Here is a 27,002-nt window from a genome sequence, read left to right as displayed (position 1 = left end):
GTATGGAAACACAAAAGACCCCGAATAGCCAAAACAATCTGAAGAAAGAAGAATGGAGCTGGAGGAATCATACTCCTTGTCTTCAGACTATACTACAAAGCTGCAGTAATCAAAACAGTATGGTACTGGCACAAAAACAGACATATACATCAATGGAACAGGAAAGAAAGCCTATGCACCTATGGTCAATTAATCTATGACAAAGGAGGCAAGAATATACAATGGAGAAAAGATAGTCTCTCCAATAAGTGGTGCTGAGGAAAATTGGACAGCTGCATGTAAATGAGTGAAATTAAAACATTCTCTAACACCATACACAAAAATAAACTCAAAATGGATTAATGACCTAAATGTAAGACTGGATACTATAAAACTCCTAGCGGAAAACATAGGCAGAACATTCTTTGACACAAATTGCAGCAACATCTTTTTGAATACATCTCCTAAAATAATGGAAATAGAAACAAAAATAAACAAATGGGACCTAATTATACTTAAAAGACTTTGCACAGCAAAGTAAACCATAAACAAAACAAAAAGACAACCTACAGAATGGGAGAAAATATTTGCAAACAATGCGACCAACAAGGGATTAATTTCCAAAATATACAAACAACTCATGCAGCTCAATATCAAAAAAACAAACAACCCAATCAAAAAATAGGCAGGAGACCTAAATAGACATTTCTCCAAAGACATACAGATGGCCAATAGGCACATGAAAAAATGCTCAACATCGCTAATTACTAGAGAAATGCAAGTCAAAACTACAATGAGGTATCATCTCACACCAGTCAGAATGGCCATCATCAAAATGTCTACAAATAATAAATGCTGGAGAGGGTGTGGAGAAAAGGGAAACATCCTACATTGTTAGTGGGAATGTAAATTGTTGCAGCCACTATGGAGAACAGCATGGAGGTTCCTTAAAAAACTAAAAATAGAGTTACCATATGATTCAGCAATCCAACTCCCAGACATGTATCTGGAAAAGATGAAAACTCTAATTCGAAAGATACAGGCATCCAAATGTTCATAGCAGCACTATTTGCAATAGCCAAGACAAGGAAGTAACCTAAATGTCCATCGACAGATGAATGGATAAAGAAGGTGTGGTATATACAATGGAATGTTACTCAGCCATAAAAAAGGATGAAATATTGACATTTGCAGCAACATGGATGGACCTAGAGATTATCATACTAAGTGAAGTAAGTCAGACAAAGACAAAATGATACCATTTATATGTGGAATCTTAAAAAATGATATAAAATGAACTTATTTACAAAACAGAAAGAGACTCAAAGACATAGAAAACAAACTTATGGTTACTAACAGGGAAAGTGAGTGGGGGAAGGGATAAATTAGGAGTTTGGGATTAACAGATACACACTACTATATATAAAATAGATAAGCAACAAGGACCTACTGTATAGCACACAGAACTATATTCAATATCTTATAATAACCTATAATGGAAAATAATTTGAAAAAGAATATAAAGTATATATATATATAAACTACATATATAGTATAACTGAATCACTTTGCTCTACACTTGAAACTAACACAACTTTGTAAATCAACTATACTTCAATTAAACAAAAAAGAAGCAGGTGGAATAAAAATATTTTAATCACAATAATTAAAATCATTTAAAACGCTTTTGCTAAAATTAAGAAACATCTTTCCCAAACAGAAAAAGTCCTGAAAACCAGAAACTGGGGTGGGGGGTGGGTAATGTTTAAAACGAAGCAGCACTTAGAAACATTTCGGCAGCTTTCGTATATCAGAGACTTGTAAGTGAACATCAAAACCAAATTATGATCCACAGAACAGTATTTTTTTTCTTCTTGTTTAATGGGAACTATTACAAGCACACATGTGTAAAAGGCCACAGCAAAAAAAATAGGTTCTAAAGTGAAACCTAGAGCATTTCAGTAACCAAATATCTGAGTGAAGCTTGAGGAGCTGTGACATAAGAAGAAACATGTGTAGACACATTTCTGAGTTTCCACAGGTTCTTGAATCTTCTATCTTCAGTGAGAAAAAACACTCAGACTCTAAGTTTCCCCGACAATGGGACCTACTAGAAGTTTAAGGAATTCTAAATTGCTCTTCAGTAATTCTCAACCTTGAGTGCACATTAAAATCATCTGGGAAGGTCTTTTTTCTTTTTTCATACCAATGCCTGGGTCCCACTCAGATCAATTAAATCAGAATCCCTGGATATGGAAACCAGGAATTTTTAAAGCTCCCAGAGGTTCTACTGTGCAGCCAGGGCTGAGACTCACCAGAAAAATGCTGAGAAAAGTCAAGGATGACTATAGTTACTGTGTTTGAATTTTAGTTGTCACAGAAAAAATTTTTCAGAGAGATAAATGTCTTTGCTAATGCTAGGCTGCCCTTCTTCTTATATGCTTACTGTACAGTGTAGGATGCTTATTAAATCCCTCAAGATAATGACATCCACCATTAATTGAGCACTTATATGGTGCCAGGCACCATGGTGGGTGCTACCCCCAACATAATTGATAATCCCCAGTATCCTGCAAACCAGGTATTAAACCCATTTACCCAGGCAGCTGTGAAGGAGGGGTTTATTTGCCCCATCACAGACCAAGGTGAAGAAACTGGAATTAGAACATACATGTGTCTGATTACAAAGCCATGTTTTATTTTCTTTTAATTTTATGTATTTACACTTTTAAAGTTAATCAAATCACATTTCAGAGGTTTATATACTATAAAGATTTATAAGGTGTACATGTAAGGTATACAAAAATCCACAGTAAATATAGTCATACCTAACTCCTATCACTCAACCTCTCTATCACCTAGCCGCTCAATCTCCCTCCTTGGAGACCAAGTTAGCTGTTTTTTGTCTATCCTTCCAAAGATATTTAATGGATACATAAGCAAATATGTGTATGTAAGCATATGTGTATGTACGTGCCATATATTTGGATTCCTCCCCACCTCATTTTAAATGATGGTAGCATAATTCATACACTATATTGCACATGGCCTTTTTTACTTTAACAATATATCTCAGATATGTGGTATATATATATATATATATATATATATATATATAAAATGGAATATTACTCCACCATAAAAAAAAATGAAACATTGCCATTTGCAGTAACGTGGACAGACCTAGAGATTATTATGCTTAATGAAATAAGTGAGACAAGACAAATACTGTATGACACCACTTATATGTGGAATCTAAAAAATAATACAAATGAATGTCTATATAAAAGAGAAACAGACTCACAGACACAGAAAACAAACTTGTGGTAACCAAAGGGGAGAGGGAAGGGAGGAGGGACAAATTAGGGGTTTGGGATTAACGGATACAAACTACTATATATAAAATAAATAAGCAATAAGGATTTACTGTATAGCACAGGGAATTATACCCAGTATCTTATAATAACCGATAATGGAATATAATCTGCAAAAATACTGAATCACTATCCTGTGGACCTGAAACTGACATAATATTGTAAATCAACTATACTTCAATTTCAAAAAATCAATGAAAAAAGCCCCAATAGATCTCAGAGATAATTCTATATCAATACATAAACATTTTAAAATTCTTTTTTGTGCCACCTAGTATTCAGTTGTACTATCACTTTTTTAATCAGTTCCTTACTGAGAGACATTAGATTGCTTCCAATTATTTGCTCTTATAAAAAATTTGGAATGAATAACCTTGAGCAACTTAATTTCATAACAAAGTACAGATAATTATATCCGTAGAATAAATTTTTAGATGTCAAAAGTTATGCCCTTTCCACTATTGTACACTGCCTCAGGATTCTAAGAAATAACACAGACTCATGATGATATCCATTTAAATTATTTTATTTAAAAATGTTACCTAATACCCAAATTACACTTTTCATTTTAATAAAAAATTAAAAACTGTTTTTCTGAATATGTTGAAAGACAAAAATAGTCTGAGAGATAGTTTTATGCCAGAGAAAAATGACCTCAAAACCAGTAGCACAAATACTGTACTGGCTCTCACTTCACATTCAGAAGGTATCTGTTCCTGAGGACTCTGTGTCCCCCTGGACAGTGCTGATGCTCAGAGACTGAGAGCAGTCCTCCAGGTTCACTGAGGGTGGTGTCACGGACATCTTGGCAGGTGATGTCTGCGAAGTGAAGAGTGGAACTGCTTTACCACCTGTAAAAAGGAGAAACTCCTTCAGCTAAACAAGTGTACCTGAGTATTTATGTGCCTTAAACTTTCCTAAATAATACTGGGGATCAAAAAAGGATTGCAGTTGCGATAATTTCTTTTCTCAAGGTGCTCAGAACTTGTCACAGAGGTAAAATACACCCTCCTTTCCACTCCCACACCTGAACAATTAAGAGACAACATTTTCAAAGTATATGTTATGATCTGAATGTTATGTCTCCCCAAAATTCATATGTTGAAATCCTAATGCCTAGTGTGGTGGTATTAAGAAGTGTGGCCTTTGGGAGATGCTTAGGTCATTAGGATGCAGCCCTCATGAATGAGACTAGTGCCTTTATGAAAGAGGCCCCAGAGAGTTTGCTAGCCCCTTCGACCATGCTAGTCCTTCGACCATGTGAGGACACAGGAATCAGGAAGAGGTGCCTTGATCCTGGATGTCCAGCCTCCAGAACTGTGAGAAATAAATTTCTGTTGTTTAAAAGCCACTCAGTCGATAGCATTTTGTTATAGTAGCCTGAATAGACTAAGATGGTATACAAGTGCCCAAAACTGTGGTACAGATGATAAATGCTAGGTAAGACCAAGTCAGGGAGGCAGTTTGAAATGAAGAATTCATTAATATGTTTTTAAAAACCCAGAGTTGACTACATATATATCTATCTATCTGTATATACCCTAATTCACTCCTCTAAGTTTAAAAAGCACATTGCCTAAGAGCATAAAGAATGCCAACTTGGTACTATTTAAGACCACAAAAATTCTCATTTTAAATTTCATGTACTTACCATATATACATAATAATAAGCATCTTAAAAGTAAATTATCCTAAATAATCTTAAAGACAACTCTGAGTCAAGAGTCATAGTAATTTTTCTAAAACTCCTTTATACTTTTAAAATAGTTTCCACAGTAATAAAGTGAAATTTTCCATCAAGTTTTTATAGGGACCACAGTAAAAGTAGTCAGTTTTGGAGATTCAATGATGACTCAATCACAGATGTTCAAGATGATCAAAATACTTGTAAAAGAAAAATTCCTTTCATGTTAGGAAGTCTAACAAAGACTATTTTAATATACCATTCCTTTTTGTTACTTGTATCAATTTATTTTTAATAAAAGAGGAAAGGGAAATAAGATTTCATATAATTATAGCAGTACTACAAACTGTAATACAACAGCATAATCCTTAAGAAGAAAGCAATTATTTTATCAATTTAAATAGAACAAATATTTTAAATAGGAAAAGACTTGTTGAAATTTAGCTCTGTCAGGATATGATAAAAACTAAAATTAAGAAACTTATTGTTTATAAACTTATGGTTTATTCAGTACTTGTAGTCTCTGTGTCTGGAATGATGCCAAACACATTTTAAATGCTGAAAAATATATATTAAATAAACATTCAAGGGACTTCCTTGGTGGGGCAGTGGTTAAGAATCTGCCTGCCAATTCAGGGGACAGAGGTTCGAGCCCTGGTCCAGGAAGATCCCACGTGCCGTGGAGCAACTAAGCCCGTGCGCCACCACTACTGAGCCTGTGCTCTAGAGCCCGCAAGCCACAACTGCTGAAGCCCGTGCACCTAGAGCCCGTGCTCTGCAACAAGAGAAGCCACCACACTGAGAAGCCCGCACACCGCAACGAAGAGTAGCCCCCACTTGCTGCAACTAGAGAAAGCCTGAGCGCAGCAACAAAGACCCAACACAGCCAAAAATAAAAATAAATTAAAAAAAGAAATAAATTTAAAAAAAGAAACAATAAGAACTTCTTTTAAAAAATCTTCATAGGACATAAGCATCGTTTAAATATTCTGACATTTTACAAAACCGTGATGCAGAATATACAAAATAACCAAGAGAAGTATCCAAGATCAGAGCTTACCTCGTCAATAAAGGAAAAACCAACACAGGACATAACTAAGGCTTGAGAGCAAAATTAATTTTCAACCTGTAAAATTAAATGTTATCTTCCCCTGATTAAGAAAAATTCCATTCCTTGCATTACTTACATATCTGTCAAAAACTACACTGATGCCAGATATTCTTCTTTTCTTTGTTATCCAGTTTCACAAAACTGCTTTACATGTGCCTTTATTTTCTACTCTGCACATTAAATTACTGATTGAATTGTTCAGTGATGTAACAAGAGCTATAACATTTTTTTGGACCTTGAAGAAGTTTCCAAGTCTCAAGGAACATATTAAATTCAATTATTGTAAAGTTATGCTATTTCTTATAGTTACTGCCTTAGATTTATACAGCAATTAAAATTTTGCAAAGATCTTTTGCCCATCATCTTATCTCATCCTAACAGTAATTCTGGGAGGCAGACAAGGTAAAGGTAACTGAGGCACAGAGATGTCAGAGTGGGCTTTTCCAAAAGCATATGGTCACTAACTAAACATCTATACAAGCCTACTGTATGTGTGGAGCTAAGATGGTGTTGAGAAGATGATACACAGGTGAAAAAGAAATAGTCCTCATCTTCAAGAAGCTTAAAACCTAGTAGTGTAGATAAACATGTAGAGGAATACTTGGTTTAAATTAGGTGGAAGTAGCAGTTGAGCTAGGACTTAAAAGATGTGGAAGGCAATGAAGAAAAAGAGGACAACAAAATAAATGATGACAGAAATAAGAGAAGGACAAAGAAAGGTGAATAAAGAGAAAATAGAGGAACACAAAAGGGAAGTGTCAGATAAGTAGGAAGAGACCCAAGAATGAAGAATCACACAAGGTAAGAGTCACACAAGGTTTTCAAAAGAGTCTAGTATAATTCATCTAATTCGTAATTGGTAGAGCTGAGACTACAACTCACTGCTTTTTGCCTGATACCAAATACCTTAATTATCCACATAAAAAATTAGTACTTTTAAAGGTTGTTGAGGGAAATTCCATTTTAGTAGTGGTATGTAATGGTAGGGGCAGCTAAGGAGAGGAGCAGTGATGAAGTTTCAAGCACAAGTCCCTTTATGATCAGTCAAGTCTGGGGTCCAAATGAGGTCTATTGTTCAGTCACCTGGGAATGGTCCCATCAAGACTGTCAGTGTGAGGTTTTCGTGTGGGAAGGAGTAAAAGAGGAAGGGGGAGGAACAGAGCACGGATTCCGTAATAGGGCAGTGCTAGGCTCATCCATTTGCTAACTCAATAAATATCAACTAAGCACCTATGTGCCAGGCACTGTTCTAGACTCTGGAGATCTCGGCAGTAAAGAAAACAAAGGCTCTAATCTCACTGACATCATATCCCAGCTGGATGTGAAAGGCAAATGACAAGTAAGGAAACAAACATATATTATGTCAGGTGGTGATGAGTGCTATAATGAAAAATAGGTAAGGGGTATGAGGGAGAATGAGTGATAAGGGACTTTTGGAAAGTTACATAACTTCTCTAAACCCTCATTTCCTCTTCTACAAAATAAAGGTAAGAGTACCTACCTCAGAGGGTTTTATGCGGATTAAATGGGATAATGCATATAAAGTGTTTTGAATAGTGCTGGCAAATAAAAAGCACTTAAAACAGATTAGCACTTACTTTTATGGAACTGGAAAGAAATTATCCTAAGAGGCAATGACCCTCAGAATGGGCTGCAAAAGGCAGTCGACTCAGGAGAGAGGGATAAGAATGTGTCACTGAAATACACTAAGAAAAAACCCCACAGCTTTAGAAGGCCTCCAAGTAATTATGCTACTTTTAACTCTAGTAACTTAGTTTTAATCAATGAGTTATATCAATAAAATGCATCACCTTATCTAAAGGTGTTTGTTAATGTACATTTTGGAAAGGTTTTTTGAAGCACTCATTTACACAAGCTAAACAGTCACAGTTTTAGAGCTTTAAAAGAGAACTTTTTAGACTGGAAACTTTTTTCAAAAGCATCACTGTTAACAGGCAAAAAGAGTCACATTCATATCCAGTTATGGTCCTCACAGAGTTTAATTTGTTTTTAAAGAAAAGACATAATATCTTAATAAATCATCATTAAAGCAAACATAAAATTTCTACCTATATTAAATGTAGTTTGATGTTTTCAAAGTTTGACTTTTTAACTTTCCACAGTCATGTCATTACTCTATGATGTAATTGTTTCAACAGCTGTTTTCAGATTTGTTTTTAAAAAAGGGAGATTATTCCTTGATTCCGTGGGTAGGCAGTACGTCATTTAACCTGGCATGCATTTAAGCGGGAGATGTCACTGAGCGAGACCATGTATTTGAAGCATCCTAAGTCGTATTTGTAAAACTCTTTAGGCATTTGAAATTCAATTTTTTTGCTTTAAAAATATTTAAAATTCATAAAGAAATTTTGTTTTCTGTTCTTTGATTGTAAGACTAAGGAACAGAAAATCTAAAACTAATTTATTCTAAGTAATAAAGTAATAATACAGGATTTTTTATGTCCATTTAAGAATTTGCCTGTATATCACATGTGTATTTTTAAAAATACATATACAAAACTTTCTAAAAGCTTTTTAGGTTTAGATAATCCATTTCATCAGCAGGTTTTAGATTCTGACTCTAATCTTCAAACAGTTGGTAACCCATTATTATGTCTCTGTTATTTGCAAACTGAGAGGAATCCAAACAAAGTATTCTCTCCTAAAACAACATGAGGCAAGCAGAGAAAAGAAGTAAAAAATTTCTCAGTAACTTCACAGAAGAATGCAGCACCGCACACTCCTCACTCAGATTCAGTAACTGCACATGGCATAAGCCACATAAACTTATGGGATTCTTCTATGAGTTGATGAATAGATAGTATAGTGACTTTAAATTGCCTGGATTTGGGTATTTCTACATGCAGATCAAGATGAGTTTCTTATATACTGCACATTTAAAAATAAAATTAAAAAGGAAACAAAGATAATAATCTTTAATCAAGTACCCGAAGGATCTGAATCCAGAGTCCATGGATGGGTGACCCGGGATCTATCTGTGAATACCCTGAAACCATATGCAAATTATTTTCATATAAGTACAGTTTGGAAGGGAGGCAGGTAGTCATAGCTATCAATGTCTCTAAGGGGTCTGCGGACCCTAAATACTCAAGAACATGTGCAGATGAATTACACTCTCTGAGTTGTTTTCCCAGCCGTAGTGGTGAAATACAGGGGTTCCTCTCCTGTTAACTGCGGATGCCTTATTCTCTGAAGGCAATGCTACTGCAGCACTTAGGAGACTGCACTGTAATTATTTATGTGTCTGTCACTTCCACTGGACAATATATTCCTTAAGAGCATGAACTGCGACTTACACTCATTGTCTTCCAAGTGACTAGCACAGTAGGTACACACTAAGTATCTGTGACCTTATCGTCTTGTATTACTGTTATTTGCTTGTGGGTCTGTTGCTCCTGTTAAATGTGCCCCATGAGGACAATGACTTTGTCTTGTTTACGTCTGCATTCTACAAAGTTGTAGCATAATGCTAGGTACACACTGGGCCTTAAAATGATTGCTGAACCAAACTGATTTGTTTCTACCTAGAGAGTCTGTGGTTCCTTATGGCTACCAGCTTGCTTAGACTCATGCTGACCAGATCCAGTCTTTAAAATCAACCCTGAGTTCCAGCAACACAGTTGCTTCCCAGCTGTCTATGAAAATGTTACAGTATTTCAGCTGTGTTTTACTGAGTTCTTGAAGCATTTTTTCCTGTCCACCCTGGGTTCATCTACTCTTGCTTAAATTCCTTGTTTAAGCAGCTGCTAAACTATCCTGCTGTATTCAATTCTCCTCACATACTTAACCCAGCCCTACAGATTTTGCAACATCATAGCTTCAGTGCTTGAGAACAAATACTACAAGCCTTGATGAAGAAGATGCCTGGTCATTTGATGTTAAGTATATAGTATGTAAAATGAGATTTGCCTCCGCTTTACAGAATTAGTCAGTATTAAACATTTCTTTCCTTACTTTCATGTTTAAAAGACTGATTTAAAATGTTAATATAGTCTCATCCCAAAATGTGTTTTAGAAATATACACCCTATTACATTTTTTAAGTTTACTATTGCTTCTGTTTTTTAAGTGAGTTGACAAATGCTTATTTTAAAATTTATAATTTAACATAAAAATACAGCAGTTCCTATAGGAAGAATAAATGTATTGGCACCTGTAAAAACAAGTCCAAATCTTTTTTTTCTCCAAAAAGCAATAGTTAATGTGAAAGATTTGTTTCTTCTTATGCCAGGTTCCAGCTGCTTCACTTTGTTTAAAACTGACTTCAAAGTTTAAACAGTGTCCTGTCCCAACAAATAACCTCCCCCAGATGGAATTATCTCGAGTACTAGCCTCAGTGCTCGAATACCACACCTGCAGCCTTTTAATTCAACATTTTATAAACTTTCCAAAAGGAAATGATAGATTTTTTTTTGTCTCCTAACTTTTGGAGAGTTGAGTTTAGTGCATGAAGGGAGTTCTATACCTGGGGTGGGTTTATAGATATTTTAAAAGAATAAAAAATTGGAATTATTTTCTCTACTGTGTTGATTATTATGAGAGAAAGCAAGAAGGAAATGAAAAAAATCTGAAACTTTTAAAGTAAAAAATCTTACCTGTAAATATGGATGCTAGGTACAGATTGGGCTCGTTCTGTGTCCGATCCATATCACCTGGTGAAGCTACAGTTAAAAAAATTTTTTTCATAAGAAAATCAGTTAAACATAGAAATAATCATGATTCATCCCTGCTATTAAAAAAAAAACAACAACCCACAAACCAAATGCACTCTCACAGTTACTTTCATAAAACCAGGCAAACAGAAGCCTGACCTTGTGGCCTTAATATAAAGAAGGAAGTTAAACAGCTGAATTTTAATGACCGCCAATAGAATAATACTTTACCTAATAGATTATTATCTTTATGCATCGAAGATTAGGGAAAGGGAGAAACCAAGGATCATGAAAGAATTTGCATAATTATTTGTATTTAATAAGAGAAACTCATGGGCCATTTCTTCCAAGGCTAAAAGTTTTCACAGATTCTCTTACTTAAGGATTTAATCATTATAAAAAGAAGTTTAGAATTTCCCTTCTCCCTAGGCCAGCCTGGGGCATATTGCCCAACACAATCCATGTGAAAAAACCAGTAAAGTTGTCAGGGAGCAAAGAAGAACACTACCCTGTTAAACCAAAGCCAAATTTTAATATTAAAATGAAATAGGCTGGGGAAAAACTTTTTCTATAGCTAGAGAATTATAAAGCCAAGAAAAGTTAAATAACTGAAGAGAGAAACCTGTGGTACATATAGTTCTCAGGCCAAAAAGATACCCTGGGTGCCTAAGGCATATGCCCCAGTTGATGGCATGCTGTTAACCTATGCTCTGAAATATACTCAGTTACTGTTAATAACCACTGTTATTCAGAATGATTCAGAAAAAATTTACAGTATGGTACAATCAGTATTTTCTGATTTTCTCTAAGGTAAAAATCAATCATCTCTCAAGCTTCCTTTATTTCACGAAAATTTCAGGTGGATTTAAAGGAAGATAATTAAATGAAAGTGATTTTAAGCATTACATAGTTCACTAAGCCAAGCAATATATTCCCACTGGTGACAAACATTCATGTTAAACTATTGTAGCTACGTTGTAGGAAACACATATTTAAATGTTAAAAACTTAAATGCATAACAGTTTGTACCTCTTAATCCCCTACACCTATATTGCCCCTCCCCTCTCCCCAATGGTAACCACTAGTTTGTTCTCTGTATCTGTGAGTCTGTTTCTTTTTCATTATATTCACAAGTTTGTTGTATTTTTTAGATTCCACGTATAAGTCATATCATACAGTATTTGTCTTTCTCTGTCTGACTTATTTCACTTAGCATAATACCCTCCAAGTCCAACCATGTGGTTGCAAATGGCAAAATTTCATGCTTTTTTATGGCTGAATAGTTTTCCACTCTGTGTGTGTATGTGTGTGTGTGTGTGTGTGTGTACACACATCTTTTTTATCCATTCATCTGCTGAGGTACAAACTATTATGTATAAAATAAGCTACAAGGGTATATTTTACAACACAAGGAATATAGCCAATATTTTATAATAACTATAAATACAGTATTACCTTTAAAAATTGTAAATCACTATATTGTACTCCTGTAACATAATATTGTACATCAACTATACTTCAATAAAAAACTTAAAGGCAATACATACAGATCAATGAAGAAAAATTAAAGCTTAAAAAGTATAGTTTTAGAAGAAAATATAATTTTATAAGGGTAAATTTGTAGGTGAATACAAATTACTTATACACCGATAATCTGAAAATTGACCCAAATTGGGCATCTGACTTTGATAGTTTCTAAAAAAAAAAAAATCTTTAAATACCTTTTTAAAATCTTTAAAAGCATTAAAAGTGCTTACTATGATGTTACTATTAGACACTATCTACATTCAATTCCCCCTCTGCCTTTAAGTTTCTGAGTGTTAGCAGTGAGAGAAGTTACTGATTCTATATAGCACCTACAGTACAAACATGGAAGCAGAGGTATCAGTACCACCGCAGAGGCCCCCTCCACTGAAGAACCATTTGTTTGTAGCAAGCAAATTAAACGGCAGTCTTCTCTGAGGTGGTTGCCTGGAAGCCCAGAATTCAAACTAATCTATTGTATTATAGTAAGAAATAAGCAACATCATCCCTTTCAGACTAAACAAAACTGGGTGGAAACTAAGAAAAAGAAAAAGAAAACCTACCTTAGGTCTAGCTAGGGTTCAATTAAAAAAATTTTTAAAAATACCTTTTATGTGTCCATCATTATTATACTAGGTGCTGTGAAGGCCACAAAGAGTAAGACATTTTGTCTCAATCCTCTTTAACTGGAGGACTTCCCTGGTGGCACAGTGGTTAAGAATCCACCTGCCAATGCAGGGGACACGAGTTCAATCCCAGGTCCAGGAAGATCCCACATGCCATGGAGCAACTAAGCCTGTGTGCCACAACTACTGAGCCTGCCACTCTAGAGCCCACAAGCCACAACTGCTAAGCCCACGCACAGCAACTACTGAAATTCACATGCTCTAGGGCCCGTGTGCCGCAACTACTGAGCCTGAGTGCTGCAACTACTGAATCCCGTGCACTTAGAGCCTGTGCTCTGCAACAAGAGAAGCCACCGCAATGAGAAGCCTGCACACCACAACAAAGAGTAGCTCCCGCTCACCACAACTAGAGAAAGTGTGCATGCAGCAACGAAGACCCAACGCAGCCAAAAAAAAAAATAATAATTAATTAATAAAGAAGGTGCTAAATAGTGTACCTGGATACTTTGGAAAAAAGAGCTGCGATACCTTTTTTAAACCAGTGATTTTCAACAGAGGGTTGGGGTAGGAGAAGGGAAAGTCTGAATCACTTCTGGGGCTTTCTCAAACCAACAAGGGCTCCCTTCTATTCTGACAGGCTCACACTCCAAAGGGGATATATCCCCCAAAGGGAGTTGCTGCTACAATGGAACACTCTTCTAAATTCATAATAACTAAATGGGAATTTTATACACTCCATTTTTTTTCAATAAAAAATGGAGAATGTTTTCTCTAATATTCAGGTCCTTTGCTTAATAAAAACATTTTCTTGAAACTTTCAAAAGCAGCTTATTTTTGCTTTATTAAAAAATGAATTTTAACTAAAAAAATAACAACTATTTCATTAGTCCAAACCAAGTAAATGTTAGTCATCTCTTTATAGCCAACAAAAAGCTACATTATTAGTAAAATTGTCTAAATTAAAATAACATACAAAATCTGTTATTTTTTTAAAGGAATGTTTCCAATAAGCCACTTCATAGGCTGAAGTAAAATTACTGCAATGCCAGATTTCCTTAAAGGACAAGAAAATAAATGGTTCCCTCCATTATCTTTCTTCATTTTCCCTAAGATGCCTACTTCAGTTCTTTGTATATAGTTGTTCAAGAAATATCCAGCTGACCAATGTTTCTTAAAACTTTATATGGAATGGATATAATACTCTATGATCTTTTATAGATCATTTTCTAGAAAAAATTGCTTTTTTCCCGTTCATTCTATACTGTGGTATGCAAGATAAAAAAATTGGGGGGCAAGTAAATAACAACCAGACACTCTTATTAGAGAGACAGCTGTTAGCTCGAGGCTAAAAGCACAGACTTAGAAGCTAAGCTACCTGAATGCAAATCACAGTGCCAACCACTGTGAGACCTGGGAGAAATACCACACTCCGTGAAGTATCACCACTTTGTGCTTCTATTTCCTCTTCTAGCTCATAGGTTTCTTATGATCATTAACTGGAACGATATATGTAAATAACTTAGAGCAGTGCCTACAGAGGCACTCAATAAATGGTAGTTGTATTATTATTTAACCTATGATTATTTTCTAACTTTCCCAATTGACAAAAAATTGATCTCATTAAGGAACTCTTTTCAAAATATATTTTGACAGGGAGACTTTTGGTTTAAGATCACATATTACAGCAGTAGAACTATAAGGGATCTCAGAGATGATCTTACCCTTACTAATAAGGAAATCGTGATTCAGGAAGGTTCACTGACAAAGAAATCAATGTCACAAATTAGTAGTAGGAACTAAAAACCCATAGTAAACAGTTCTTTCCCCACCACCCAACATTTTCATACTCTTCTACCAAGATGTATCTTTAGATATTGAGACCTGTAAGAATAATCAGAACTTATCAGTTCTACTTTTTAAAAAATTGTCAAGGAAGGAAATATATAGTATGTTGAAGAGCATAGCCTTTGATTTCAGAATTGGACTTGGTTTGACTCCTAGCTCTATCATTTATTAGCTGTGTAACCTTGTGCAAAATATGTAACCTCTCTGAGTCTCAGGTTCCTCAAATATGAAATGAGACAACTATTACCTACCTAATTGGACTGATTAAGGATCTTAGCAGAGTGCATCACATAAAGGAAGTAAACATAGATGGCATCTATTACATATTGTCATTGCTGTTATTATAACCATAAACAAAACTCTCCTGTACCAAAACTGGGGGAGAATCTTTATCTCTACAATGATTTCTCCTAATGGTTAAAAAAAAAAGGCCACCATGTCAATATCAGAGTTGACTATTCTCATTTTTTCCTGTAGCTGCCTCATAATTGTCACTTGCTGGTGACAGGGTTTAAAGTGTGAATACTGTGCTCTGCAGGTGAGGATTAAGGTAGCAAACACAACTTACACCATGGCCATGTGCTTTGAAAACTGCTTATCAAGTTTGTTGGTTCTTACACTTCCTCATCCTGCTGTTCAAAATTGAGCAAACATAATACTCATTGGTATTTAAGTGAAAGAATGAGAAGAGAACATTTCTAAATATTTTATCTATAAATTTCTATTAACATTTGTGGAAATTCTGAGTGGATAATATTGACTAAAAATTGAGTCATAAATTACCTATGAATATAATTTATCCTTTTACCTTTACCACAAAAGGCAAACGTGTTAACCTTTATTTAAACGTTTAAAAGTACCACAAAATAAAAACAAACGATCTTAGATTTGGAAATAGAATCCAAGGCTGGGAAAGCAGGGATACTGCTGAAAAAGCTTTAAATGAGGGCACACCAACGGTACAGGAATTGTACCACTTGTACACTATGCTTCTTCCAAACATTCACCGTATTTCAGTACTTTAACTTATTTTAAATGGTCATTCAAAATCTTGTAGCTATATGGTGCCCATTTGAAAGTAACCATGTTGTATTTCAAAAAGTGGTATTTAAAAGGATCGGAACCTGGGCTTTATGTTCTACTCTTGTATTTAAAAAATTTTTATTTTTGATTGAAAATTTATCTTCTGCTCTGTAATACTATCTTTAGTAAGAATTACTAGTATAGCAATACTTAAATCTGTAAATCATTATATTATTGTTTTAAACAAATTCTTTATGTATTTAAGAAAACCATATAGTACTACAGGACTGTTAACTGCAAAACAAGGATATAAAGATGAAGGCCTCCAAAACATGAATTTTTTTAACCCTCAAGACAAGAGTTTTTAAATGAGTGACATCCAGAATTTGAAACAAATCTAATAAGGAGAAATCTAAAATTAGTAACATTCAGAATAGCTGGTGCTTTTATACTAATTTGAGTTCACTGAAGGAACAAAAAAGGGAATATTATTAAAGTAGTTAAATATATATAGAAGAAGTTAACACTTTTGAAACAAATAAGTTACTCATTGGCTGCATATCTAATAGGTATACAACTCTTGTCAATAATAGGATTTTCAGAAATAGTATCTTGGCAGCATAAAAGCTTATATTCAAATGCCAGGAAACTGATTGGTAATTCAGAAAATAGATGACCCACCTAACCTGAATGCAGACCATGATTTATTTGAATAATGTACACTCAATTATTAAGGCTCATTAAAAACCATTTAAGTGCTTGAATGTATTGCTGTGTAGTGTAATGACAAAGAGAGTTCCTGCCTTTCAGGGGCAGGAATGTCTAGAGAGACATTCCAGCATTAAAATGTGGTTGAGAACGGAGAGACGATGTTTTAGTAGACAACTTTATCTACAAGGTGCTTCCTGTTGGTTGAACAGCCTATGACACAGCTACTAAAACAAATTCCTCTCAGATAATTCTTTATAAAAACATGCCATAATGGTTTGAAAACTAAAAGAATCTTAAAAATTACAATAGGTTTGCCTTGTGAAAGAAGCCATACATTCTGTATGATTTCATTTATTTAAAGTACAAAAACAAGAGAACTAATCTATGCTGTTAGAAGTGAGAATAGTGCTTATCCTTTTGGAGGTGGAAGCTGTGTCTGAAAGGGAAAGTGAGGGGCTTTGGGGGTGCTGGCAATATTCTGTTTCTTGAGCTACGTATGGGTTTTACAAGTGTGCTCAGTTTTTGAAAATTCTTTCAGCTGTACACTTATGTGTACTTTTCTGTATGTATATTATACTTCCAGAAAAACTTGAGGTTGAAAAAAACCCAATAGGTTAGTTTCATCAATTAAAAGATGATTCCCTTATAGTTTTAAACTGTTTTTCCAATGAATGAAAATGCCAAATAACTAACAGTACTAGGTAGGCTTTCACATCAAGTTAACATCAGCAGCAGGCCACACTGTTGACTAAAGACAAATTCCTTCCTATTTCTTTTCTTAAAATCTTGAAAAACCTGTAAGCTGAAATTATTCAGAAGCAGAAGGTGAGTTTTTGCTTTTGTTGCTGTTGCTTTAGTTTGACCCTCACAAGTCTAGTTTGACTTACTATTTAGGATGCTTGATGTTCACAACAATCACCCACTCAATTTAATTGAAAGCACAAACCAATCTCAGTTTAACTAATCTTGAAGGCATTTCTAAAAGCATTTCTAAAATATTAATACATTCTGGGACTTCCCTGGTGGTGCAGTGGATAAGACTCTGCGCTCCTAATGCAGGGGGCCCGGGTTCGATCCCTGGTCAGGGAACTAGATCCCACATGTATGCCGCAGCTAAGAGTTCACATGCCACAACTAAGGAGCTGACAAGCCACAACTAAGGAGCCTGCCTGCTGCAACTAAGACCCGGTGCAACCAAATAAATATTTTAAAAAATATTAATACATCCTGTAAAAGCCACTTAATTCCTTATTTTGGATACAAAAAAATGCTTACTGCTTCAGTTTATGTCTATAAAGCAATGATATCATAACTACATTTAAACTCAACTATAACTCTTACTCAATAGTAATTCATATAACTTTAATTACGTGAGGCCACAGATTGTTATAGAAGGTCACTATTATCACATTCTTATAAATGATATTTGATAGCTAACAAAGCTGAAGGCAAAGGAGGTCCCTAATATAGTTACTTAACAGTTTGAATCTAAGAGCTTCTATAATTTACACAGAAAATCCATTTTCTGAGATAGAAATACTAATATGAAAACCTCTCTCAAGTTCTGGCCTGTGACTATCGCTAAAAATACAGTGTATTATTTGTGTAGTCTTTACAGTGGATTTTGCCTTATCTAGTCATTCGTAACTAAATTTGGAAACAAAAATTAAATGTGACATAGTGACCAGTTCACTTCCCTTAAGGCCAGACCTGGTAACTTTTGAAAAAGAATGAAAGAATGAAAAATGAGCTTTCAAATACAGGAAGCCACTAGAAAATAAGAACAACACTATTCCATATCCTAAAATTAGAGCTTTAAAGACTTTCTGTTGACTAGTAAGTTTCGGGGTGAGGGGGCAGGCAGGCAAGGGGGAATTTCTGCTCAGTGTACACACGACACCAATGGGAATAAGGGCCAGTCCAAGTTCTATGTTACCATTACTCTGGGTAATAGTTCCAAGCTGTGAGGCACAGCTGTATGGGCCCTGCCAGCAAGGCCATCGCAGCATGCTTTGATAGCATGGGGCCCTGAAGTGTCAGGATATAGAGAAGGCAGCAGTTGTTGGCTGTGAAAACAGTCTGATACAAACCAGATGGGAACTTACTAGATGGGCAACACAAAGGAAAACAATTGGCTCATTCAACAAAGTCAGGCCCCTGCCCCAGAGAATTCACAGAAGACAATAACAGTCACCCAGAGTTGATGCAAACAAGAAACGGCCATGTGGTTACAGTTTAAAGAATTGTTTTTCCTCAGACTAAACGAAGTTTTGCTTTTTAATTCTTGTATTCATTAACTGTAGTTTGGTGTACAGGCCTTTTTGCCAAAGAAAAACATTTCATTTATACAATATATATTTTTGTGACACCAAGAGAAATATATGGCGACATAGAAATTTTATGCTGCTTCCTGTAAAGTGTTGTGAACATAGGTTAAGCTATTTCAAGAAATTGGCAAATTTAGAAAATGATTTACCAGGCTGACACAGTAATTAGAAAATATCCAACACAATATCTCCATGACTTCCTAATTCCGATTTGTTTTAATGTAGGCAGAATAACACGAAGGCAGTAATCACAGACTTTCGGAACTACATTTCTACCTATGTGATTTTTTTCTGACTTTATTAGATAGGACAGTATTATTGCAATTATATTCACAGGAAAAAAGTGCCAGTGTTCTCCATAACCTTACTACCTGAGTCTCACCACACTAAAAGGTACCTGTCCATCTTAAGCTGACAATATAACAGAGATTAACAATTAGATTTTAAGATAACTTTTGGCAATAACATTTCACTTAAAGACTTTGTAGGTATATATTCCACAACTGAGCTATTTGTTCTGCTATTTTAAAAGATAGTAAATAGCATTCTAGCTTAAAATGATTCACAGGTAACTGCATCTTTTTCCATTGGAAATCCCAGCACAACTTGGGCCTCTGCATTTACTACTAATTTAAAAACACACCCAAGGGACTTCCCTGGTGGTCCAGCAGTTAAGACTCTGCACTTCCAATGCAGGGGGCCTGGGTTTGATCCCTGGTCAGGGAACTCGATCCTGCATGCCACAACTAAGAGTCCGCATGCTGCAACTAAAACCTGGCATAGCCAAATAAATAAATAAATAAATAAATATTTAGGGGGGAACCCCCCCCAAGAAAGCCTTATATTTGTAATCACTATTCTTAGGTGATGAATAAGGAGCCCATCAAAGAAACTCTGAAAATAAGAGCATTTTTCATGTACGTATTTGAACATATTTTATAATTAAGTAAACCTGTTTTGTTTCGTACTTTCATAATAAAAACATTGGTTTCTTAAAAGAGAAGACATGTATCTGTGGAATTGTGAAAATTACTGTGGTACTTGAGACACAACTCAGGTTTCCCAATTTGCATTTACTGCACTATCCGGATTATTTTCATTGACTCTTCCCACCCTAAAAACTGAGGCTGAACACGTGAACACATCCTTCCTCAGTCTTCCTAATCTTAATAAATGGCACTATCATTTGCCCAGTAAGTTTCAGACCAGAAATCTAGGAGTAATTAATCCTTGACTCTACTTTCAATTACATTCCACGTTTAATCTGCTTTAATAAGTAATTTTTGAAATAACATTATTCCTCAGCTTTATCAGGTATATGCCATCAGTACATAGCCTGAACCTGACCACTGTGACACCTCCACTAGGGCACAAGCCACCATCACCTCTCATGTGTAATATTGCTTCCAGTTGATCTCCGTGCTTCCATGACTGTCCCCCTATGGTCTGTTCTCCACCTAGAAGCCAGAGGGAACCTTTTAAAAATGTAAATTAGAGTTTGTCATTCCCCATCTCAAATCCTCCATAGGCTTTTCATCACACTCAGAATGAAATCCAAATTCCTTCCCAGAGTCTGCAGGGCTCGACACGATCTGCCTACATCTCCTATCTCATTTTCTACCACAGCTCCCTTGCACACTCCCCTCCAGCCACACTGGCCTTCTGGCTGTTCCTTGGGCACAACAAGTTCATTCCCACCTTAAAACCTTCATTCTTCCTACTTTTTCTAGATGAAATACTCTTCCCCAAATGTTTGCAAGATTTCTCCTTCCCTTCATTCCATATGGAGATGCCATTCCTACAGAGAGGACTTCCCTAACCACATGATCTAAAGGAACAAACCACTTACTTTGCTTCCTTCACTATTCATCACCCTGCTTTATGTTCTTTTAAATTGATACTAGTAGAAATATTAATACAAATTGACACAGACATTATTTTTAAAATAAATAAAGCAATACCTTTTAAAAATGTTTTGCTTTTTATTTGGAAAGAATTTCATACTTGGAGAAAAATTACAAGAATAGTATAAAGAACACCTATATTTCACTTACCCAGATTCACAATTGTTAACTTCTTCCCCATGTTTTAGATTGGTGTGATATTTCCCCGTGCCTACATTCAGGTTATGTGCTCAGATATCCCATCCGGAGGCACACAGTATTCATTTGTTCCTCTATGGCGATACTAATTTTGATCATCCATTCTGGGTACTGTCCTATGTTTTCCCTTTCTACTTAATGAACCAATCTATGAGGAGATACTTTAAGACCATGCAAATATCCTGCTCTTTATTAAAATTTCCCTCTACACTGAGCATTCATTGATGACCTTTGCCCCATCTAATCTTTACTAGGATGGTTACAAAATGCTGACTTTCCAACATTAGTAGTCGCTCCACATTTGCCCATTGATACTTGGCATTCTTCTGTAAACCTTTTATGTTTTTTCACAACACTTAGCATCATCTGAAATTGCTGTAAATTAATTTACTTTTTTCTATGATGTACACAAGTATGTAAGCTCTGTGAAAGCAAGGATTTCAACTGTTATGTTCACCACAGTATCCCCAAGTTTTGGAACAGTACCCAGCACATAGCAACTACTCAAGAATGAATAGAAAAAGGAAGAAAACTGTTAACAAGGCCCTTGCACTAAATGGGAGAATAAGACTACCTAATACATTTGATCCAATAAACATTTACTGGGAACCTACCATTTAGGGTGCTGTGCTAGAGAGCAGGTGGTGCAGAGATGAATGAAACAAGGCCATTGTCTCTAAGAAATTTACTTTCTAGAGAAGGAGAGGCTATAGGAAAATAATCCTACAAGGTATGATGCAAGGGCTAAAAGTGAAGTATATACCAAATAGTACGGGCCCTTCAGGGACACAAAGTGGACCAAGAATGTTTGTTTCTAGGATGGAAAGGTGGTGAAAGAGGGCAAGGGAGGGTACAGTTCCAAGTGAAGACACGGAGAAAGGCATGGCAGAGGGGAGCTTAGGAGATACTGGTAAGTGTAGTAGGATGAGGGTTGAGAAGAAATAGAATTATGAAATGTGAGTGGCCACAACTGACCTGAAGAATCATCAAGCCCAGCCCTCATTCTGTAGATAAGAATGAATGATCCTGCTTATTCCAACCTCATTCCCCTGGCCCCCTGCTCTTTCCCCTTCTCCCCTTTCCCTTTCTCCTCTACTATCTCATGTAACCCCACCTTTTCCCTTCTTCCTATTCCCTCCCTTCCTTTCTCTGCACTTACTCTTTTCTTCTCTCGGGATTATATCTTTCTCCCTTTCCCTTTGTCAAGAGTAGAAATGAGATGGGATCAAGGCTGCAGGTGGAAGAGTTACCTTTAAGGAGGTTTTAAAAAGCACGGCTCTTTCTTCAACCCAAAAGGGGAAAAAAAATGCAAGGATTAATGTAAAGCTGTAAGAAGTTGGAGCTAGAGTAGCTATAAATGAAAGAGTAGAACTTTTGAAACACACTTGAAAGAGTAGAACTTAGAAAAACAAAAGCATATATTAAAAGAGAATTGAGGGCTTCCCTGGTGGCGCAATGGTTGAGAGTCCGCCTGCCGATGCAGGGGACACGGGTTCGTGCCCTGGTCTGGGAAGATCCCACGTGCTGCGGAGCAACTAAGCCGGTGCACCACAGCTGCTGAGCCTGCACTCTAGAGCCCGCGAGCCACAGCTACTGAAGCCCGCGCACCTAGAGCCCACGCTCCAAAACAAAGAGAAGCCACCGCAATGAGAAGCCGGTGCACCGCAACTAGAGAAAGCCCGTGCGCAGCAACGAAGACCCAATGCAGCCAAAAATAAAATAAATAAATTTATATATATATAAAAAAGAGAATTGAGGGGATAAAATTGGGATTAAGGGCTTGGGAAGAAGGACTGGAATAGGTGCTATTTGGAAGCTAAAATCAGTATGAAATTAAAAGAATTACTGGGGAACTGGCCAAAGTCCAGTTCAAGCCACACAGCACAGTCTGCTAACAGGTTATAATTGCACATATCACATCATCATCCAGCAGGATTTCATGACCAGGGAAAAAAATCAGAAACCCCTGAAAGCAGGAGGAATCCAGAATGGGGATTAGCACAGATCTAAGAGACACGGAAGTCTTGGATGGTGATAAGACAGTATTTACATGGGTTAACCATATAGGTCAGGCAAAATATAGGGCCCAGGGAATAGCCAGTCAAGAGAAATAGGACTGAGTAAATGGAAGTCCCAGTACAGGTGGGAGAATGAATACATGACTGAAGTAGCTCCGTTAACTGATGCACTAACTACCTCACAATATCTGCTTCCTGTGCCATTATCCAAACCAGCCAGGATAGTTAGGGGAAGAAAGAGAAAATAAGTAGTAAGTTGTATAATGGATAAGACAACTATCGCTACATACTCCAAGGAGAACTCATTATTCCCCAACATATAAGGTTCTTCCACAAATTGAGGTTTCTAAGGAGAAAAGAAAATCTAGAGAAGATGAAAGGCGATATAAAGCCATCTTAGAGGGCTTCCCTGGTGGCGCAGTGGTTGAGAGTTCGTGCCCCAGTCCGGGAAGATCCCACATGCCACGGAGCGGCTGGGCCCGTGAGCCATGGCCGTTGAGCCTGCGCGTCCGGAGCCTGTGCTCCGCAATGGGAGAGGCCACAACAGTGAGAGGCCCGCGTACCGCAAAAAAAAAAAAAAAAAAATCCATCTTAGAAAACTTAGTTCCAGCTAACTAGTACCCTACTACTTCTGAACGACATCATGTAAGTCCAGGTCTTCATCTCTTCTATTCCTTAAAGGAGATGACTCTATGTACGAAAGGGAAATAAGAGAGTCAATAACTTGAATTCTCCCTAGACCAGCAATGAGAACTGTTTAAAGACAATCCCCTTGGAATTTCTGCTTCTTAAAGGCATCATAAACACTGTTCAAAATCAATAAACTTGCCTAGAAGACTTCATAGTCCTAAGCTTAAATTTTAATTTGTCCCTCCCATCTCTAAACAGTGTCTATGATTCTCATTTGTACTTGACTTCTAAATCACTACAGGTTTGCTTTGGTAGAACCTGTCTTCAAAAGCTGCCATTAGGCCTGAATTACATGTTTACATACGAATTACATGGTTAAAGATATGGCTTTTACTTCACCAATGTTATTTGTTTTTTGTAGCAAAGGATGATCTTGGGAGACTTTTCCCACTTAAAAAAATGTTTTAATGATTCTGTAATAAAGCTAGTAGTATTAAGCCTACCCAGATGATGTTAGAACTTTGTTTGGAGTGGGGATAGGGAAAAGGCTGAGCCCAAAGGCAAAAACTGAGGACATTTTATATAAATAAAATCTTATTCTATATAACATCAATAATAGTAGTGATAATAGTGGTAAAAAGCAAAATTATTATGGATAAGAAACTTTAAATAAAGTATTAATTTAATAAAATAAAATATGTAAGTACAATAAAAAGGTGAAAAATGTTTGTCAGGGCTTCCCTGGTGGTGCAGTGGTTGAGAGTCCGCCTGCCGATGCAGGGGACACGGGTTCGTGCCCCAGTCCAGGAAGATCCCACGTGCCGTGGAGCATCTGGGCCCGTGAGCCACGGCCGCTGAGGCTGCGCGTCCGGAGCCTGTGCTCCGCAACGGGAGAAGCCACAACAGTGAGAGGCCCACGTACCGCAAAAAAAAAAAAAAAAAAAAAAAAAAATGTTTGTCAAGAACACATGAGGAAGGTTACTAGGAATGACAATGCAATTATATCGCCTTTTGCCATTAGAGTTACAGGGTTTTTTCCCTAAGAAATTTAATCATTTTAATACTTTTATGTGTACCCAATACTGCCCCTAATTTTAATCCTTACTTTTAATCAGGATGCAACAGCTCATAAATGATTACTGAGCTCTTGAGTTATCAGTTTCTCTCTTGGATTAAAAAATGAGAGAACTGCTGACAGAACGCAATTCACCAAAACAGTCACTTGCCAGTAGATAGGATTATAGATTGGAAATCATCCTGGTTAATAAGCTTCACTATATTTAACTGTCCAACATGCAAATCAATTTAAAAATTCTGTAAAAGAATTCTAGGTTTTGTTTGTTTGTTTTTTTAACATCTTTATTGGAGTATAATTGCTTTCCATTGTTGTGTCAGTTTCTGCTGTATAACACAGTGAATCAGCTATACATATACTTATATCCCCATATCCCCTCCCTCTTGCATCTCCCTCCCACCCTCCCTATCCCACTCCTCTAGGTGGTCACAAAGCACTGAGCTGATCTCCCTGTGCTATGCGGCTGCTTCCCACTAGCTATCTATTTTATATTTGGTAGTGTATATATGTCAATGTCACTCTTTCACTTTGTGCCAGCTTACCCTTCCCCCTCCCCATGTCCTTAAGTCCTCAAGGTTTAATAAATATAAATTATCTTAAATATATTCACTGAAGAGTAAAAAAATTTGTTGAAAGTCACTTTATCTCCCTAACACTATATGGAACATGTACCATCTCTAGCATTTTCTCACAAACGTCCTTAAAGCTCAGAACCAACATAGATTCAATGACTATCTGTTAAAGAAGAGCTGATTACAACATGAGTATTCAAAAAAGAGGTGTCCTGGAGACAGTCATGCTAATAATAGCTAATATTTTCACAGCTCTTAATATGTGTCAAGTCCTATTCTAAGTACACTACTACCTGTCTTCCACTAGGATATCAACCTTCTGGAATAGATACTATATTACAGATGAGAAAAGCACAGAAAGGTTAAGTATCTTGCCCAAGGTCACCAGCTAGTGAATAGCTAGCAGAGTTAGGATTTGAACCCAGGCAATCTGACCCCAGAGTACAAACTGTATGCTGTAGTGCTTCAAATTCTACAGTAGAACAGACATCAACATGAACATCTGGAGTCATTAAGCAATGTTTCACAAAGGGTGGTCCTTCTTCTTCTGCATCAGAATGACCAGGGGTGCTAGTTTAACATTCAGATTCCCAGGCCCCACCTCAGGCAACCCGATCAGTCTCACGGTAAAGCTGGGGATCTGCATTTTAAATTAGAAATGCAAGAGATTCTTAAGTCAAAGTTTGAGAGACAATGTATTAGAGACTAACAAACAATCCAGGAGTAGTGAGTCCTACAAGTATAAAAATATTACTTCTCTGTTCTAATTCATTCTGAATTGAAATAATCCAGCTTCTCTTTTATTTAGGGTAGAGCTGGGTTAGTAGAATAATCCATTGTTATCATGGTTGAAATAGTCTATCTAATTTGTATTTTATTTATATAAAACTAAAATCACAAAAATTTAAATGATTATTCTGTTGATTGGAAGAAAAGCATCTGTAATACACTAACTTGTCAATGTTGTTAGTTTTACTTGGAGGAGGGCAGTGTAGTATAATAGAAGTACTACTACACTAGGAGTAAGAAGATCAGATGCTACCACTAATCAGAATTATGACCTTTGGTTCTTGGGAGCAGGGGCATCATCCCCAGTTCAACAGAACCAAAAGTCATAATTCTGATTAGTGGTAGCATCTGATCTTCTTACTCCTAGTTCAGTATTTCACTGATATTAAAATATAAAGATATTATCAAATCTACACTTACCTCTGTGATTATTTAGGAAGGTTAAATTTTGCTTAGTGGCTGTTGAATAAAAAGGCTACTAAGTTTAATGAATAGTTTAAATCATGTTTTACATCAATTTGGTTTCTAAAAAAAACACAGCATAAAAACTTTAAAGTCAGGTTTCAGGAGATCTGGCTAAGAACAATGAAAGGGTTGCAGAGGTTTCTGGAATACTGGTGAGTCTTCAGAACAATCCTGGTATATGTATTTGGTGAGATAGGTTTAATATCAAAGACTTGAGAAAAATCTACGTGCTCCACACACAGTGTATAATTAATTCTACAACAATAAGAAAATTAAATAATTTCCACAATTAAAATACTCCTACATAGAAAAAGAAATCACCTTAGCACCAACAAGTGAAAATGTTATGGAAATCCTTGAATAATTTTCAGTGTCTTTTCAAATAGATTTTCCCTATCAATCCTCTTTTCATTTTGCTTATTTTTAGGGAATAGCCTTAGTTAAGCACATTTATCTCCTAGTTTATATATATATA

At 36.2% G+C, this 27,002-nt stretch overlaps 1 protein-coding gene across 5 annotated transcripts in view; it reads right to left on the bottom strand.

Moving 5' to 3' along the window:
* Nucleotides 1–3,896: 3,896 nt before the first annotated feature.
* Nucleotides 3,897–27,002, bottom strand: part of KIAA0586 — a gene marked incomplete at its 5' end in the record, with an annotated part of 114,289 nt that continues 91,183 nt past the window's right edge. For 3 of the 5 annotated variants that reach the window (XM_079699603.1, XM_079699605.1, XM_079699606.1), the window contains 2 exons: nucleotides 3,897–4,204; nucleotides 10,764–10,829. In XM_079699603.1, the coding sequence (XP_079555729.1) occupies nucleotides 4,053–4,204; nucleotides 10,764–10,829 (218 nt within the window). In that variant the 3' untranslated portion in view covers nucleotides 3,897–4,052. The remainder of the gene's footprint in view (nucleotides 4,205–10,763; nucleotides 10,830–27,002) is intronic. The other 2 variants (XM_079699607.1, XM_079699604.1) reach the window with 2 other exon arrangements.

This window comes from Hyperoodon ampullatus, assembly GCF_949752795.1.
Source record: "Hyperoodon ampullatus genome assembly, chromosome: 3".
In the NCBI taxonomy this organism is placed as follows: Eukaryota; Metazoa; Chordata; class Mammalia; order Artiodactyla; family Ziphiidae; genus Hyperoodon; species Hyperoodon ampullatus.
The sequence above is the reverse complement of the archived record's forward strand: the minus strand, read 5'-3'. Positions and strand labels throughout refer to the sequence as shown.